General features: G+C 44.4%; 1 protein-coding gene across 8 annotated transcripts in view; it reads right to left on the reverse strand.

Moving 5' to 3' along the window:
* Positions 1–2,154: 2,154 nt before the first annotated feature.
* TIAM1 (TIAM Rac1 associated GEF 1) overlaps positions 2,155–18,789 on the reverse strand; it is a 238,965-nt gene continuing 222,330 nt past the window's right edge. For all 8 annotated transcript variants that reach the window (XM_068144501.1, XM_068144504.1, XM_068144499.1 and 5 more), the window contains 9 exons: positions 16,709–16,817; positions 13,446–13,625; positions 13,200–13,318; positions 11,676–11,784; positions 10,094–10,152; positions 9,043–9,145; positions 7,689–7,776; positions 6,644–6,816; positions 2,155–4,658 (listed from right to left, as the gene is read on the reverse strand). In XM_068144501.1, coding sequence (XP_068000602.1) covers positions 4,174–4,658; positions 6,644–6,816; positions 7,689–7,776; positions 9,043–9,145; positions 10,094–10,152; positions 11,676–11,784; positions 13,200–13,318; positions 13,446–13,625; positions 16,709–16,817 — 1,425 coding nt within the window. In that variant the 3' untranslated portion in view covers positions 2,155–4,173. The remainder of the gene's footprint in view (positions 4,659–6,643; positions 6,817–7,688; positions 7,777–9,042; positions 9,146–10,093; positions 10,153–11,675; positions 11,785–13,199; positions 13,319–13,445; positions 13,626–16,708; positions 16,818–18,789) is intronic.

The following is an 18,789-nucleotide window of genomic DNA, read 5'->3' on the forward strand; positions in this document are numbered from 1 at the left end:
TCCATCCTAAACCTCCCCTGGCGCAGCTTGAGACTGTGTCCTCTGGTTCTGTCACAGGTTGCTTGGGAGAAGAGACCAACCCCTACCTGTCTACAACCTCCCTTCAGGTAGTCATAGAGAGCAATAAGGTCTCCTCTGAGCCTCCTCTTCTCTAGGCTAAACATTCCCAGTTCCCTCAGCCTCTCCTCATAGGGCTTGTGCTTGAGACCTCTCCCCAGCCTTGCTGCCCTTCAAGTGTCTCGATGTCTACATGACCTAGCAGCATCCTTAAACATTTCATGGGATACCTCTCCTTTTTACCAAAGGTGATACCCCCTCCTTTTTCCCCTTTATTCATTCAAAAGCTCATAGCCCATCCAGGCTGGACATCTACCCCATTGGCTCATCTTCTGGCACACTGGGACAACTTGTTCCTGCACCTTCCAGATTTCTTTCTTGAAGTAGGCCCAGCCCTCCTGGACCCCTTTGTTTTTAAGGGCTGTTTCCCCAGGTACCTTCTGAGTTAGTTCCTCAAGTAACCTGAAGTCCACCCTCCGGAAGTCCAGAATGGAGGTTTTGTTGCTGCTCCTCTTAGCTTGACTGCATATTGAAAACTCTAATCTCATAGTCACTGGACCCCAGCCAGCCTCCAACCACCACATCTCCCACCAGCCCTTCTCTGCTTGTAAAAAGGTCAAGCGAAGCCTCACCCTGGTAGGCTCACACAGCAGCTGTGATAAGAAGCTATCCATCATACACTATAAGAACTTTCTAGACTGCCTCCTCTCTGCTGTGTTAAGCTCCCAGCAGATATCAGGCAGGTTAAAATTGCCCATAAGAACAAGGTCTGGTGATCTGAAGACAGCCTCTAGCTGCCTATAGAATAATTCATCCACCTCTTCATCCTGGTTGGGTGGTCTGTAACAGACTCCAATCAGGATGTCAGCCTTGTTGGCCTTCCCTCTGATTCTCACCCGCAGACACTCAACACAATCATCCTTCATCTCTAGTTCCAGGGCATCTAGAGCCTCCCTGATGTACAGGGCCAAATTCTTCTGGTATTTGCTATTTTTTTTTCTTTCTCTTTTTTAATATACACACTTAAGGTTCCATGTGACCACCACAGAAAAAAGAGAAACAGGCAATCCTAATTATGGATGTAGTAAGGATAATGGCAACTCTCACTTCTGCAAAATATGAGCTGAGCCCTACCCTGAGGGCTTTTTCCTAAGCCACAGCGACTGCTAGGTGAGAATAAAAGAACTCCCCCATAGCATTACACTTTGCAGCTGTCACACCTTCTGTGTAAGGCTTGATATGTGATAAATGAGCTACATAATATCATTTTTTAATGCACGGCATGATGTTATTACAGTAGGACAAGCTCTTCAAGCAGCTTCAGACAACCTGCAAACTGAAGTCAGTTGCCTGAAACACTGCAGTAGCTAGTGAAAACTAAACTGTGGAGAAGATAAACACATTCACCCATCTAAAGAAAGACTGTGGCATTTAAAGTAGAAGTTTTACTTGTTCTAATTTGTTCTCTGCTGAGCACACAAGCAAGTATTAACATGCTTTGTACTCATGTTTCAGTAGGGGTTGGTGCAATTTCAGGAATCTGGGGAACATGTTGCTGGTTACAGACTTCACCATGCCACATTGAAGTTAGTGGTCCCACCAAGGGAAAGCTTCAGTTTGTGCCACAGTGCATGCCAAACAGGCACACTGGGCAAATGCTTGCACCTAGTGTTTGATCTCCTGTCTGTCTTGGTTTTCATTCTGTAACAGGCAAGGCTCCAGGCTTAGGCCTAAAAGTGAGGTTTCAATAGGAGGGAGGGGAAGCCAACAATCTTGCTCCAGCCTCTCATGTGGGACAGGCTGAAGATCAGCATGTGCTGGCCAAGGGAGACATCAATTACCTCAGAGCTCAAACCTCACACCTCACTGAAAAGCAGAGCCAAGACAACTGAACCCATTCTGAGGGAGTATCTGCACACAGTAACAAGGCAGACACTGCTAAGGGTGGGAACCTTGCTAACTGGAGTCTGCCTACAGGCTATTAAAGCTAGGAGAGCGATTCCAACGACTTCATCTACTGCAGTACTTGCTTCCTTGCTTCCCTCTGCTGATTGAGGTACCTCTATTGGAGCACTCACATACACACACACCAGTCTCTTGCCTTTTCTTTTCCCAGTATTTTATTTCTGACAGGCATTTACAACGTTCCATTCATAGAACTAAAAACATAAAAATAGACCTTCTTTCAGCTTATAAAAGAAATATATAAGAACCTTTGACATAGACATGTCATGACATTATGTACAAGAACAATGGTACCTTCCCAGTACCAGCCTTCCAGTATTTCAGCGCTGACTGTATTCCGCTGGGTACAGCATAGGACAGCTAAAACCTCCACTTCTCTAATACGCTGGGACACAACTGACAAGTAGGTGATACAAAACAATGATGTGATAATACAAAGGGTATAGAAACCTTTCTAGAGCTTGTAGGAAAAGAAATCAGAAGATAGCAAAAGGTTAATAGAGAAAGCTTTCATAAGATCAAGTATAGTGCACCAGAAACCAGAAAGGGGTGGGGTAGGGGGGCAAGGAGAGAATGTTAGCTGGGACACAAAGACAGTGATGGATTTTTTGGGGGGGGTAGGGGGGTGGGAGGGAATAATTTTTGTCATGTTTTAAAATAGAGTCAGAGTGGCTTTTATAAAATATAATCCTAAAGCTATTATAAAATGTCAGGTTTTCACAGTACCTACCAATGTGTCAAACATCAATAGATACCAACAAACCAACCGGGGGTGGGAGGGGGGGGAAAAAAAAGGAACATTTCATATTATTTTCCTTTTTTTCTTATAGAAGAAATTGAAATGGGAAAAGCAACATAAATTTAAAATTAAAAAAAAAAAAAACCACCAAAAAAAGTGCTGTGTTTTGGGTTTGGAAGTCTACTTAAAAATGACAAAGTTTTAGTCACATCTTACCCTGTTTTAGGCGTTTAAATAAAAGACTTTAAGTGTTAAAGAGGTTTGCTTGTGTAGAGCTTGCTCGTACTCTATTGCAGTGGAAAAGCTTTTATAAAGGAATTAAAATACACTAGTTTCACCCACAGTAGGAGAGTGGATGAGGTCAGTTTTTTGGCCATGACTTTCCTGTCTCCCTAAGCCCAAACTTTGCCAGACAGAGCGGACCGAAGGGATCCCGTGAGGTTGCTACTCTGGCTCCGGCGAGGTTACACCACGCCTCGGTTTGGTCCACTCCAATTCAGCCATCTCATTTCATTTTATTGTTTTTATTACCTAACTAAACCCCGGTCTCAAACATATACAATAATCCTTTGCCTGAAGAACGTTATACCTAAATAAGAGTTTCCAGTTCATATTTTAATATAAAACCACCATTCCTAACCCTCTGCAAAAAAAAAAGCTAGCCTCGTATCCTAGCCGTGGAGCTACGCTAATGCTGTAAAATCCTTATCCCTTTGTGCCCCCTGCATCTCAGGTAAAATACAAAAAAATATCTCTTCAAGTGTTAAATTTGGATCTCTTTGAGGAGAGTTTGGCATCTTTATAGCAGTATGTAAAACTAGAGCTTCCAACGTTGACATTAAGTTAGACCAGCCACAGACCAAAAGGACTTAACACAACAGAAATCCCAAACCTTTCCTCACGCATTCCTAAAATACATGTATATTCTCTTACATTTAAAGAGAGAAAAGTAATAAGAATACTGCAACTGTACATGTTAAAAAGGCAGTTTTCCTCAGTAAGGAGATGAACCTACGACTGATGTCTTACGGCTATAAAACCCTCTGTTCGTTGTGCTATTGTTCAAGCTAGTTGGCTGCACGTAGGTTAAGACATCCAGAGTAATTTGTTTTCCAGTGATGATATTTTCCCCATACTTAACTTCAGCCCCTGATTGTTTTAGAATAAATAAAATAGTGTGAAAGCCCTTGGTAACGTAAGACAGGACCTTAAGCTTATTCTGTTTCAGGGTTTGAGCGTTTTACAGTTGCCTAAAGTGTGGCGGCATGGCTTTGGACCAATTCAGCTGCCGAAATGGTGTGTGCAAGTGTGCAATCTATCCGTATCAGCTCTCCGCAGTGTGCGGGGCCAGGGGGGAGGGGTGGAGGGTGGGACGGGGAGACCTACGCATCCAGGTGGGGAAGGGGACCGGTTTAGAGCTCTGTGTTCAGTTTCCTGCTGGGGACAAAGTCTTCCCGTCTAACCCAGATGACCTCCTCGCCATGGCCCTCCACGTCGCCGTTGATGCCAGAGAAGGCTGCCTGCTTCTTCAGCTGGGTCATCCTGGAGGCATGCGTGTCCGTGGCTGGGCGCGAGCGGTCTCCTCGGCACGGCTGGCTGCTTGTGATGGAGGCCGCCTGCAGTCGCTCCCGGAGATCTTGGTCAGCCATGGCACCTCTCATGGCCTCGCAGTACTCATCATCATCGCTGAGGATGTCCGTTTCCTTGATGTCCTCCTGCTCCTCATACTGAGCAAGGTCAAACTGTTCCTCTACCCAGCGGTCAGTGTCCCCACTGTGCGTGGGCTGCTGGGGCTCTTTTTCAGGGCTGCTTGTGTAGACGGCATCTGAGTCAATGGTAAACCTGTTTCGGGCCAGCCGCCGCCTCCTCCTCCCAAGAGACTTGCTTGGGGCTGACACTGCACACACACAAAGATAAAATCCCACAGGCTTTTTACACATGGTACAACTCTCTTTTAAAAGTTAAGTCTTCCAGAGGCCCTTTATTTAACACTGCTAGGCACAAAGCAGACAGACTCCCACAAATGACCTGGTCATTCCGTATCCTCCCTGCTGGCAAGTCACACTTCACTCAGCTCCTCAGCACAAGTCTCTCTCCAGCTGAAAAAGGACTTTCTGCTACTAAGATCCGCAGTTGGAATAATGGCCCACAATTACTGTTCCTCCTAAGCGGTAGGCAGGCAGCCAGCCAGCACAAAGTGCATCTGTTCAGCTCAGCTTCTCACAGGCAGTGACCTGCTGTCAGCACACCATGAAAACCAGCTAGCCTTACACCTCAGTATGGGAAATTACTCTGTCTCAGGGAAGAGCAAAACTACAGATTTCCAGATAGCTACCTTGGTGCTGAAGATGTTGCAACTGTTGTGTTATTTATGGGGGAGTAAGTTCCCTGTCTAGGTTTTGCTACTCCCTTCCCCACTCCCACACTACTGGAGGCAAAAAGAAAATCCCCAAACCAGACAAACTTTCAGAAGTTCCTTACTCATCATCAGCTGGTCTACTAGCTTTTGCAACTGGCCCAATTAGCAAATTCACATCTTCTCTGTTGGAACATCTTCATAAGAGGCTTGTGAGGCAAAGCATGGGACGAATCCTGCAGCTGAAGGATCTGCAGGCATTCCAGCGCTTTATGTGCACACATGTAGGTCCGTGGCAAGCAGGTGAACTCCGAGGTTACACTTTGTCCCCCTCTACTAAACAGGACCTTAGCACTTGCAGTATGATTTTATTAAACTTGGTCTCGGGGGCAGGGTTACATTTTAACATCCCTGAGCCTCAAAACATGCATTAGGTAGAAAGAGCTCAGCAGTAATGCAAATTTCAACAGTAGTGAGAGGTCTGGACTCTAGGAGGAAATTTCCATCCCTGCAGAATTCACCATGCAAATTCATCAGCGAGCCAAACTGAAAGGTTTGGCACACCTACAGCAGGTTAGCCCCACAGGCTGACTGAAGCAGCCCTACGGTAAGAGAGTTGTGTTTTGGCCCTCCTTTGACTCTTTTCCCCTATGATTTTAAGTGTCTCTGAAGCAGATGGCTAGCAACACCCTGAGTGAGAAGCCATGCTGCGAATGTTATTGGTCTGGCCTGCCCAGTACAAAAGAGGAACAGAAAGCCTGGTTGTCTACATTGCTGGATCTAATGAGCAGAAAAAAAACACACCAAAAAGAGAGAAAACCAGACCAGAACAAAACACGCAGCAATGCTGTGTGCTTTGAAGTTGGAAGCAAAAGGCTCTTTGCTCCATCATCTATTGTTCTGAAAATGAAAACCTGCCTTTCCCTGACCATGTTCTCATTCTTTTTTTTGCCTGAAGCCAACTGAAAATAAAAATCCAAGGTTTAGGACAGGCCATTACAAAAATAACAGTATCAAGCACACGCCTCTCATAATGTGAGAAGTAGAAGTAGTGTCCATTATTTAACAACAGAGCTGAAAAGGCTAAAAAGGAAGGACATACAAAGCTATCTCTTCAACCTAAGCCACTCGCTTGGGGGAGTTGATTTTTCTTGTGCATTTTAGTTTTAAAAGTGCTAGGGTTAGCTCAGAATTCTGCACAGGCTTTTAAGAGATATGCAGCAGGCTTCTGCTTTGTTCAGCTGAAACCCATTTCCAGGTAAAAGTGCACAGCCAATCGGTATTGATGGGAATCCCATTTCTTCCTTCCATACCAGAAGGACCACTCTGAAGCTGAGCCTTGAGTGCAAAGCAAGGTAAATAGAGGCAATTTAAGGCTCTCAAGGAAGTAAAAGCATGGAAAACCAGCAGTTTTTACATACACAGGAGAGAATGCTAATCCTAATATACAAGTAACAGACACCACCACAGGTCCTAAAATGGTGCTGGGGTTACTGGGATCTTGAAAGTCTGTAGCCCTACAGTACCTGCCCTGTTCATGGCTGGCCTTGCACCTTTTAGAGCACACAATCTTTTTCCACCAAAAGGAACATATTGCTGGGATGAGGGCAAACTTTCGGTTTTAAGAAGCTGTCTTCTGTGTTTATCCCGCAGGATTGAGTGCACTGCCTTCAGAAAGTCCTTCCTGTGCTCTGGTGAACTGAAAAATAGGCAAGAATACAAAAGCTGGTGTCACCTCCCAGGAATTAGTCAAAGATCACTGCATATGAGACAAATAATGACCAGTTCTGCAGTTTAAGTCAGTGCAAAACAACTGGCATGCATTTCCCCCCAGAGAAGACTCAATTTGATACAGTATTTTCAAAGCAAAGCTAAAACTAGAGTGGTTGCAACGGACATCCAAGGAAATAAATACATGGTTCATTAACTACACATTTAGCCATTCACCCCTCTTGAGGCTTCCTTCTCTTCCAACAGCAACAATGCACTTCACTTTGTCTGACACACATTAAGCTGATCTATGGTGCCTAATTAAATCTCAGGTTATCTCCTATAAACACACAGCAAGCAGAAGTCCTGCAACTCTACTACCTCATAGTAGTACTTGGCATAGTACGAGCTTTGTTGGACCCTGATGAATTTGTGTACTAAACTTTTATTTGAGCTCTAAACCACAACAGGGCAACCATCACAATGAAGACAGACATGGTCTACTTAAGGAAAAGTCAGTGCCCTAACAGCAGAAGTTGGAACTTGGTGGCATGAAAAGTACCAGCTGAACATGGCGTGTTAGCAGCTATCTGGCATAAAGATCCCAGGCTGGAACTTCACCGGATGTAATTTGTGAAAGAAAATTTGTAATAAGGACATTCCCATCAAGGTGCAAGGCAGATCAAATATATGCCTTTCTTTTAATCCATTTGACTCCTGAAAGGCAGACTCTTGTAAGGTTTTAAACACCCTTTCCCCACTTTCCCTATTGGCTTGTTCGCAGACTGCTCTAAGGGAAAGACACAAGCAGGCTGGGATCCAGGGATGCAGCTGCCATTGAAAATACAGAAACACACTTACCTACAGCAAAGATGAAAAGTTCTTTCTGGCCTGCCTTCAGACTCAGATTTAACATGGACAATCTCACATACAGAATTGGTCTCTGCATCTAAAGTGAAAAACAAGCAGAACTGCATGTAACACTTTCTCATATTTAACCTCAATTAGAGAATTGGTTTGGTTGGAAGAGACCTTTAAGATCGTGAAGTTCATTCATTAACCCAGCACTACCAAATTCACCAATAAACCACATCTCTAAGCACCACATCTACACATCTTTTGAATACCTCCAGGGACAGTCATTCCACCACTTCCACAGGCAGCCTGTTCCAGTGCTTGACACCACTTTTGGTGAAGAAATTTCTCCTAATATCCAACCCAAACCTCTGCTGGTGCAACCTGAGACCATTTCCTCTTGTCCTACCACTTGGTACTTGGAAGAAGAGACTGACAGCCATCTCGCTACAACCTCCATTCAAACAGGTGTGGAGTATTTATGCTGTCATCCTGAAGAAACAGTTTAAGACCATCCAGGACAACAGATAACACACTGGAAATAGTATTACCTCATGGCTGAAAGGCAGCAGTGGGCAAGTAACTAATCACAGTATCGCCAAGGCTGGAAGAGACCTCGAGGATCATCGAGCCCAACCTGTCACCACAGACCCATGACTAGACCACGGCACCAAGTGCCACGTCCAATCCCTTCTTGAACACCTCCAGGGACAGTGACTCCACCACCTCCCCGGGCAGCACATTCCAATGACTAATGACTCTCTTGGTGAAGAACTTTCTCCTCACCTCGAGCCTAAACTTCCCCTGGCTCAGTTTGAGACTGTGTTCCCTTGTTCTGGTGCTGGTTGCCTGGGAGAAGAGACCAACCCCTTCCTGGCTACAACAGCCTTTCAGGTAGTTGTAGAGGGCAAAGAGGAATGAAACAACACTCTTAAACTTGCCAAAATCTCACAGTATTTTATATGCACTCACTTGGTCCCATAGAGCATTATTAACATTTTACAGCTACCTCCTATGTTCTTTCCACTTATGCATTAGAAAAGGAAGAAATTATTTAACATTTTGAATTTTTTAATAACAGAAGCTTCACACGAAGTTCTCAACCAAGCAACAACTTTACTTTGTTCTTCCACAACCAAACCTGGCTTCAGAAATTTACTGACAAGCTGGAGACAACTGGACATGCTGCCCCTTCGTCTCTCTCCAGGGCTGTTGTGGATGTTGAGGTTGTGGGTTCCTCTTTTGGGACCCCAAAAGTACATACACACATATTAAGCACAAATGCTGTTCAGTGAATTCCCCATCTGCACCCCAACCAAACGTTAAGAACTCTGCCAAATTCATGCAGCAGGAACACTACCTGCACTTGCCAGCGCTCGAACCTGTAGTGCTTCTAAAGGTATCATGTGGCGAAAGCGGAACGGATCCCAGTCTTCATAAATTGAAGCTCTATGTGATCCTCCCTGGAAGGATTTCAAAATACTGTTAGGAAATAAGACACCTCATTTCCTAACAGTCAAAAGTCTCCTGTGCTTTGCACTGAGAATGTCCAGCTAGAGACTTGCTGCAGTTCTTCTTTTCTCACTACATCTTAGTAACCTGTGTCACTGAAGTGCCTAAAACAGTCACAGATTTATCTGTGAAGATCTTGTTAAAACCTAGACAAAAGCAACCAGCAGGCTAATCAATTCTTATCAATGCCTTCAAATGCCATTTGAGACTAATGCTGCATCCTCTTTTCCAAGCACACATACACTCAGAAACATGCATTCGTTTTGCTTTAGTCACTCTGAAGTTATGTTGTGGCCAGTTGACTTCAACCTTACTAACATTTCAAATCACACTTCAGTTTATGCCATACATGGGAATCAAAAAGTTTTCTTTATCACTATAAACAGTGTAGCAAGACATGTGTTTATTGTCAATCTTAACTTTAACTTTTAATCCCAAATTCCAGTAGGATCCCCTGATACATACTTCAGGCACACCAAATTTAGTCACAAGCAGCCAGCACTTGCTCAGGGCATTGTGTTTCACTAAGAAAGTTGACAGCAACTCCCACATTTCACTACATGTTCTTACACTGACTGAAGTGTCAAACACAAGAGAGATGCTCAAGGTGACACCTTGTTTCATGACAGCCCACTCCACAGAATGGAATGGATGTGACAGGTAACATGACTGACTAGTCCAGCAGACAGCAAAGGGTAAATTAAATGAATGCTTGCGGTCCACTGCACCCAGGCTGAACAGCAAGCCACTCTGCACTGCCCAGAACCTCAGCTGTGTGGCAGAGAACAAGGATCATATATGCAAAAGCACACTCTAGCACCACAGCTCTATGGAGAGCAAATCTGGATCATAGCACCACAGATGCAAATAGCATCACTGAAAGAGTCTATGCAACTTACAAGTTTTTTCTTCTGTTTGGAACCATCTTTGTACACAAGGACCACAGCAGTTTTGAACACTACAGAAGAAAGTTAGAAACAAAAGCCATGTAGTCAGTAAGGTTGGGAATGGGTCTCCTCTATGCCCAAGCACACAGACCTTTAAACTCCTCTGCCAGCCCTCACCAGAGTCAGGGAGGGAGGGTAGGAGCAAATCTACCAGCCCTCTTGCATTATTCTTCCCCCAAAACCCAAACTCAACAGCTTTTACCATACAAAACCAGGTGACTTCCAAGTCACTTGGAACTTGAGAGTTTAAGTTACCAGTTATCACATCAACTATTCAAATAGCAACAATCCTATATATAAACCCCCCCCAACTTCAGTCTCCTTGGCTAATTTCACCTCAAACAAATGAGCAGCATTCAGCTACAAGTGGCCAGTCTGCAGATGAGACTGTGCCTGGAGAGAATGTCCACCCCTCCCAGCTGGGACAGTGGTCTACACTGAATTAAAAAGTTGGCACCACTGGCAAGCAGAGGTGTCAGCTGATTACTCTTTTGCCAGATAACATGGAGATGGAGTTTGTCTTTCAAGACCACTTTCCCCTGTGATCCCTTTCTTCAAGACTCTAATGCACTTTTTGTTTTCAGGCTGAATTGCACAGACACTTGATTTTGGACATTTGATGAAGGCAACTCAAAGATTTTTGGTGTAAATAAGAGTTTATGCATATTCCTAGCAGCTTTCATGTGGCCGTGAATCTTCAGGGTGCTTTTCCACCTTAAAGGAAAACAGTCTGTTTATATATGCTCTTCCAGAGTATATAAATGAGAGAGTTTTCATTCATAATCTGTTTGGTATAAAACTCAAAACCAAAAGGAAAACTCATTGCCTTCCTAACCAGCGTCACTTTCTGGAAACAGCCCAGAAAAAGTCTGTTGTGCGTAAAGAGATCCAAAAATTAGGAACAAATAAAGAGAACTGAGTACAGTCTTCATTACTTGATAGAATTCTGACAGTAGAAGAGATGTGACGTAGTGATCAGGTACCTTTCCAAAGGTTCCTTTCCACTTCAATGCAGCAGAAAGATCTTCAGATCTATGCCAAGAGCAGTTACAGTTTCTAGTTTGGCAGCCCAAGACAGACTCCTCGGTGGGAGAAAGACCACTCCAGAGCAATGTGCTGGAAGTCTTGCCTCAGCTTTTAAGCATGTTTTAAAAGCTTAGGTGTAGAAGTTACTTTTGACAAAAGGCACAGAGAAATAAGGCAAAACTTCTGCGAGCCCCCAACCCCTTCTAGAAGATGTGAAGTAGAGTTGGCATAGATCAGACAATTGAAATGAGAGAACCATTTTTCTACATAGCTCTCAATTCACAGCCTTGGATATGGCTTTATCAAACTTTTGCACTGTTACAGCAGTCATTTCCAAATTCTTCACCAGTTTTAGATCAACAGAGAACAGAATATGACCACTGCAGCACAGACAAGTAGAGTTTTAAGTTCCATCCAACCTTGCAGAAGGCAATGCTTCAACAAAACATTTGTCAAGGCATAGCCGACAGTCTTTTAGGCTTCCAAAATAAAATCGCTAGGTACAAACCAAATGCTGCCAGCTCAGGTTCCTTCTTCCATTTCCCCAGTGAAGCAGGAGGATTCAGCCATATCACTGTGTTATGCAAAAGCAAGTCCCCCATTGATAGGTCTGCAACCTGCCAACACAATGTGTAATCAGTTCGAGAAAGATTATTACTTCAGGTTTCAGTTCAAGAATACTTGCTGGAAGTTGATTCCTAAACAAACACAAACTGCCCCCCAGGTAAACTTTTGCAAGATTTCATCAGATGACTGCAAGCATGGACAAACAGATTGTGACAGCAATAGAAGAGATTAAATTATTAATTGGTGAGCATAAATTCCAAGTCAAACTCAGAGCCCAGCTACTGTAACTTGATGGGAAGTCAGGGCAAAACACAGATGATTTTCTTGCCTTTTTTTTCTCCTCCTGTGTCCATCTTTCTCCCTGCCATTTATTTTCTGTTTTGTTTGAACATTTAAGCATAGCCCCCATCAGACACACCGTCTGGAGTAAAGCTTAGACACTGCATCATGCCAAGCAGTCAAAGCACTTCCTCCCCGTGGCTGCTATGGCTCTTGATTTCACCCAAAGGCTGATCTGTGGAAACCACAGTTCTGGAAATGGACTCATAAAAGGAGTTCATAACAACTGTTGGAGATGCTTACTAATGTTGCATCTTCAGAAGCAGTGTTAGTAGAATGTGCAAGATCGGATCTTTGACTTGTGGTGTTCCAGAGTGACAAATCCAAGGTCTATCCCCAGTCTGGGGGCCATGTTATCCCATTCCTCCACCCTCCCCTCTGTGAAGTCTGGCTTTTTCCAAAGGACAGCATGGATACCATTAGAACAACAACCTGAAGTCTCCCTGAGAACGAAAGCAGTACTAAGATGTTTGCTCTGTGCAATCTGATCTAGTGGAGGATGTCCCTGCTCACTGCGGGGGGGTTGGACTAGATGACCTGTGGAGGTCCAACCCAAATCATTCTATGATTCTACTGGTAAATGGAGAGCCCAGGTCTCAGTCTGAAACTTCAGGATACCTTCTACAGGTTTCTGACATGGTAGCCAGGACTGAGCCACACTGGATCATCACATGTTTATATATGCACCACATGAGATACCTGGACCAAAGCCCAAGGGTCTCCCACATTATCAAGCCCACTACTACACCTTCTAAAAGAGAAAGTGGTGTTTCTCACACAGTGCAGCTCATATTTTGATCTTTTATAAGCAATTAAAGAGCTAACAATCTTGCATCAGCCTGCTAGTCCACTCAGACTGGTGGGCCAAGATTATTTATATGGACATGTAAATTGTGAACTGCAGGTTGGGATATGATTGTGACCCAAGCACAACAGTGAAGGTGAGTTAACCCACCTCTTCTTTATGTTGGTCCCACTCATTGAGCCACACATGGAAAAAGTGGTTCTTGGATTGGGGTTTATCTGTTTTCACTAGGATCCACCTGATGACACTACATGCAAGGTAAATATTTGGTATGAACACCACAATAGCAGCCTTTTTCTCTTATGTTTGATCATCTGTTACCTCTTTTTTCTCCCCTGTTTGTTCTGCTATGAGCTGGTCAAACACTGCCCCGTATTCTTCATGGATTTTCTGCATTTCATTAATGTGGCTGGCAACTTTGTTCATTGTTTTTATGGCCACTATAAGAAAGACAGAGAGATAGGGGAAGAGACAATTGGTATTTTTAAGCCTCTGAGCAGAAAGAGGAGGAAGAGGATTCCAGATCAGAGGTTAAACAGGAAAGAGTAATGTAGGTCAGCTCCTTACCATCTAGGTGATAATGTTCCTCACTGTCTACATCAGTCAGAGCAAAGAGCTCCTTCAGCAGGAGAGGGTATTTCAGTATCCGCTGGATAGGTTTGATGAGGTACGACTCCAGTGTGGAGGAGTGCTGCCGCCGGGGATTCTGAGCATCCAGAAATGCCTTGAAAGCAGTGTCTGTCTTGGCTGGGAAATTGAAATGAGGCAATTGGGTGAAATTAAAATCAGAACAGCTGCCCTGATAAAGTGACTTTTCCAGATTGAAATTCATTTATCCAGAGCCATTTTGCAAGAAAATGCATATTCATCAGGTCCACAGTATTAGACTTAGGCACTGCAAATCTTGGGTCATTGACTCCTTTTACCCCAGATGCGCTATTTATGATTCAATAACTGCCATCCACCTACCACACCGATACATGCAGGTTTTGATTTCACTGCCCACAGTATTTCTGGCCTTGCAACTCATTTAGAGCAGCATACATTGCTGTAATCAGCTGTTTCCTTAAGGAAAGGCTCAGTCTGGCTATTTGTAAGAAGCTCCTATTCATGAGTCTGGTCTGACAGGCACACCTGTACTATTGGTGAGTCTGGTTATCATTAACTCATTAAACTTTAAAATCCAGTACTCAACAACAACAATTAAGACCTAGTAAGGAGGCAGGAACCTGTAAACCACCTTTTGAGAGTGCAGGCAGACTGGACACGTGACTGCTATCATCTTTTCTATCTGACTGCTACTGAATTTGTAAAGTTACCATTTTCACTGCTGCTAGAACATAAACTTGTTACAGGGAGGGATGTATGGGGAAGATGGCATTTTTAGAGGTAGAAGTTTTTCAGTGCAGGAACAATTCCACATTTCCACAGAATTGCTTTTATTAGAGTCATGTCCCTCGCCAAGGTTGGGTGGGTTCTTTGCAGACAGTGACTTGATTTCAATAAAGCAACTTCAGTTTCAAATCCAAAAGCCACCTACACCTCAGCTGAGGGTAGAACAGAACAGAACAGAACAGAACAGAATAGACCAGACCAGACCAGACCAGGCCAGAAGAGACCTTTGAGATCATTGAGTCCAACCTATCATCCAACACTATCTAACCAACTAAACCATGGCACCAAGCATTCCATCCAGTCTCTTCCTAAACACCTCCAGTGATGGTGACTCCATCACCTCCCTGGGCAGCCCATTCCAATGGCAAATCACTCCTCCTGTGAGGAACTTCTTCCTAACATCCAGCCTAAACCTCCCCTGGCACAGCTTGAGACTGTGTCCTCTTGTTCTGGTGCTGGTTGCCTGGGAGAAGAGACCAACCCCTTCCCGGCTACAACCTCCCTTCAGGTAGTTGTAGACAGCAATAAGGTCTCCTAGAAAGGGAAAGGCCAAACTACTTTTGAACTATAGTCCTAGGGGTTTAAAGAGACTTATCACAGGAATAAAATTTCCAATTCTGTCTGTGTCATAGCTCAAGGACAACCACTTCTCATTTATAAATGCAGTCATCAATGAATAAAGCAAAAAAGCCCAATCAGATCTACCTAGCCTCTAGCCTTAATATTAAGGTCAAGCAAAATGGTACCAAAAGATAGCACAAATGTGACTACCAGCCAGCTCTTTATTCATGTATTCCACAGAGCTGCCAAGTATTTTTTGCAGCATGGCAAATAAGAATTTACAAGCAGAAATGCATAAAAATGTACAAAGGGAAGAAAACAAACAAACAAACAAAACCAACCAAACAAACCCAACAAAAAACTCCAACCCAACCAACCAAACCCCCCCCAAAACAAACCTCCAAAACCCAACAAATCGACCAAGAAACAGAAAACTTCTGATTGTCAGGCATCCAGATATTCTCTGGAAAATAAGAGCTCCTCCCTCAGTGGCATTGCTCCTACAACTGGAACCATTTGTTTATTTAATGCCTTGGCCAAAAATGAATTGGATGAGGCACTGCTAATTCTAAAGAGATTAACACTTTCGCAGGGCAAAAATCATCACTCCAAGGCAAGGAGGCCCATGAGCATTTATAAGCTACACCACAGCTCATTTATCTCCATCTCAGCAAGCCAAAGCTGACTAGGAATTCACACATGGAAACTTCTCAGGCAAACTGGAATGAAGGTGAGAAGAAGGAGAGAGGCGACAAACGGCACAGTGAAGTGAAAATATTTAGACAGCTTCCATAAAACATTCTGCCAGGCTTGATCCTTTCCTAGCGGCTGTCAGCGTTCAACCGCATTGGCCAGAGCTTCAGTGGGACTGACTCTAGGAAGGATTCACAGCACAAACTCTAGAAGGATTCAGAAGTCATTAAAAGCATCACCACTATTTCCAAAGTATACAGTGATCCATCAGCACACATCACATTGCCCAATTATGAAACCTTTCCATTCCCCACGTGGCTGCAAAGAAACTCAGCACGTCAGGGAGAATAAATTGAGCGTGTGTGTGGGAACCTCATGGGAGGTTAACAACTGCTTGTAATGCGCTACTTGGGTATCATTACATTGATGGTGGTCCAAAAATACCCATGGCAGAGCTGCCTGTGAGCCTCTCAGGTCAGGCAAGCATACTTTCCTCCTGTGAATGCTCCTGCAAAGCCACCAGGCATGTATGCCTCTATTACTCCATCACAGCTTACCCTGCATGGTTTGGACAGTGTGGCCAGCAGGTCAAGGGAGGTGATCCTCCCCCTCTACTCAGCCCTGGTGAGACCCCACCTGGAGTACTGCCTCCAGTTCTGGAGCCCCTATTACAAGAGGCATATGGAGGTGCTGGAAGGTGTCCAGAGAAGGGCCACAAGGATGATCAGAGGGCTGGAGCACCTCTCCTGTGAGGACAGACTGAAGGAGTTGGGGCTGTTCAGTCTGGGGAAGAGAAGGCTCCGAGGTGACCTAATTGTGGCCTTCCAGTATCTGAAGGGGGCCTACAGGAAGGCTGGGGAGGGACTTCGCAGGATCTCAGGTAGTGATATGACTAGGGGGAATGGAATGAAGCTGGAGGTGGGGAGATTCAGGCTGGATGTGAGGAGGAGGTTCTTCCCCATGAGAGTGGTGAAGCCCTGGAATGGGTTGTCCAGGGAGGTGGTTGGGGTCCTGTCCCTGGAAGTGTTTAAGACCTCCAGGGTCTGATACTATGACACTATGACAGCAGGGATCACCCCTCACCATTCACAAGGACATCCTGAGCCAGCCCAAACCATGTATTGCTGCAACATTTCTCTTCCTGCATGCCCAGGTTTGTTTGCCCAGCACATGGTTCTTACCTTTCACCAGTACTTTGGGGACTTTTGTGTGGCTGGCACAGAAGGCACTGTACAGCTTGAACCGATCAGCATAGTAAAGAAAGGATCCACCCAAGGAAAACAACACTTTCTAGGGTTCAATACAAAGAAAAATACGGTGTTAGAAAAAGAAGGCACATGAAAGCCAGTTAGTTAGTTTCCCTTCTGTCTGAACTGCCCATTTAGCTTTTAGTTAACAGGACACACATTTTGAATGCATTCACACCGTCTAGCAAGAAACATGTCCAGCTTTGGTGCTTGGATTCAGGATGTGATTAACACAATTAGCCAAAATCTGATTAGGATGATCTGGACACATGACTGGCCATACAGAGAACTAGCTTCACAGCTCCAGAAATGTATTTACATGCCTGAGTTTAAAACCTTATTGATCTAAGTAATGTCCAAAAGCCACAGGAAGGACAGGGTGTATCTGACTTTGTAATGGATCAAGACACTAAGGAGCTGAAAGCAAGACTATTATCCCTCTGCACAGACACACCAAGGTCTTCATTCTCTAGAAAATGAGTTTGTGCTAAGGGCCAAACTTTCCCTAAGATGTCTACACCATGGTCAAGCATTTGCTTTCCTACCCACTTAGGAGCAAGACAACACAGAGTGGGAGAGGGGAGGTAGGTAAGACAACACAAAGGCAGCTCTACACCCAGCAGAGGGAAGCAAACTGCAGAACTGAAACCCTGAAGCAGAAAAGAAGTGCTGAAGTCCCATTTTGCACACTGCTTTCAAATTATGCCTGTAGGACAGAACTGAAAGTGAAGCTGATGCACTTTTTGTGGGAAGGGGAGGAAGCATCAGCATTCAGAATACAAAGTTCTCTCCATAAGAAAATTTCTTCTGGACTCCACTCTTAAAGCTCAGAGCACAGAGTGGTCACAGAGGCTTCCTCCACTCAAAAAGTGTCTTTGTGCTTTCCATTTAGGGCACATTTCCTACAAAACAAAACCTGTGTTCTAGTTGTGTGAAGGCAGTGTTCACAACTGACACTTACTCTAAATCAGCACCTGATGGCAGAGCCATGTATGCACAAAAAGACAAATTCTTTGAGGAGTTCTCCCAGGGCTGTGTGTTAGCTGAAGAGAAATCCCAGTGGAATTATTATGCACCAAGACATCCTGTCCTCTACCAAGGTGAGTGCTCAAAGTAAAAGTAAAATTCCCCAAAGACAAAACATTATGGATATGGAGGTGCTGGAAGGTGTCCAGAGAAGGGCCACGAGGATGATCAGAGGGCTGGAGCACCTCTGCTATGAGGACAGACTGAAGGAGTTGGGGCTGTTCAGTCTGGAGAAGAGAAGGCTCCAAGGTGACCTCATTGTGGCCTTCCAGTATCTGAAGGGGGCCTACAGGAAGGCTGGGGAAGGACTTCTCAGGATGTCAGGTAGTAATAGGACTAGGGGGAATGGAATGAAGCAGGAGGTGGGGAGATTCAGGCTGGATGTGAGGAGGAGGTTCTTCACCATGAGAGTGGTGAAACCCTGGAATGGGTTGTCCAGGGAGGTGGTTGGGGCCCTGTCCCTGGAGGGGTTTAAGCCCAGGCTGGATGAGGCTCTGGCCAGCCTGATCTAGTGTGGGGTGTCCCTGCCCATGGCAGGGGGGTTGGAACTAGATGATCCTTGTGGTCCCTTCCAACCCTGACTGATACTATGATACTATTATATTAGTTACTTGCCACATATGCAATGACTGCATTTGAAATAAACCAGAATTTGTTTCCACCCTTTTCCCTTTCTTATCTTTTTAATGAAGCTTTTATATTTTCAGTTTACATTTCTGCCTTCAACACACATCTGTTGATAGCTGGGTGTATTCTCCATATAGTTCTGCTGAGCAGCAAAAGCCCAAACACAGAATTTAATGTACAGTTTTAATCTGTAGCCCTAGTGGGCTTCTGAACTACTACATCAGGTTTGTCAGAACAAAGATTTTATGTAACTTTCCATTTCTGGCTTTTCCCAACAGCCTGAAACAACAAATCTGGCAGAAGTGCAAGAATAGCATCTAAGAGAACGTGGCATTACAGATCTACAGCGCTCTATATGGCTA

Source organism: Melanerpes formicivorus, unplaced genomic scaffold, assembly GCF_026170545.1.
Source record: "Melanerpes formicivorus ecotype bairdi unplaced genomic scaffold, bMelFor1.0.p_v2 SCAF_11, whole genome shotgun sequence".
NCBI lineage: Eukaryota > Metazoa > Chordata > Aves > Piciformes > Picidae > Melanerpes > Melanerpes formicivorus.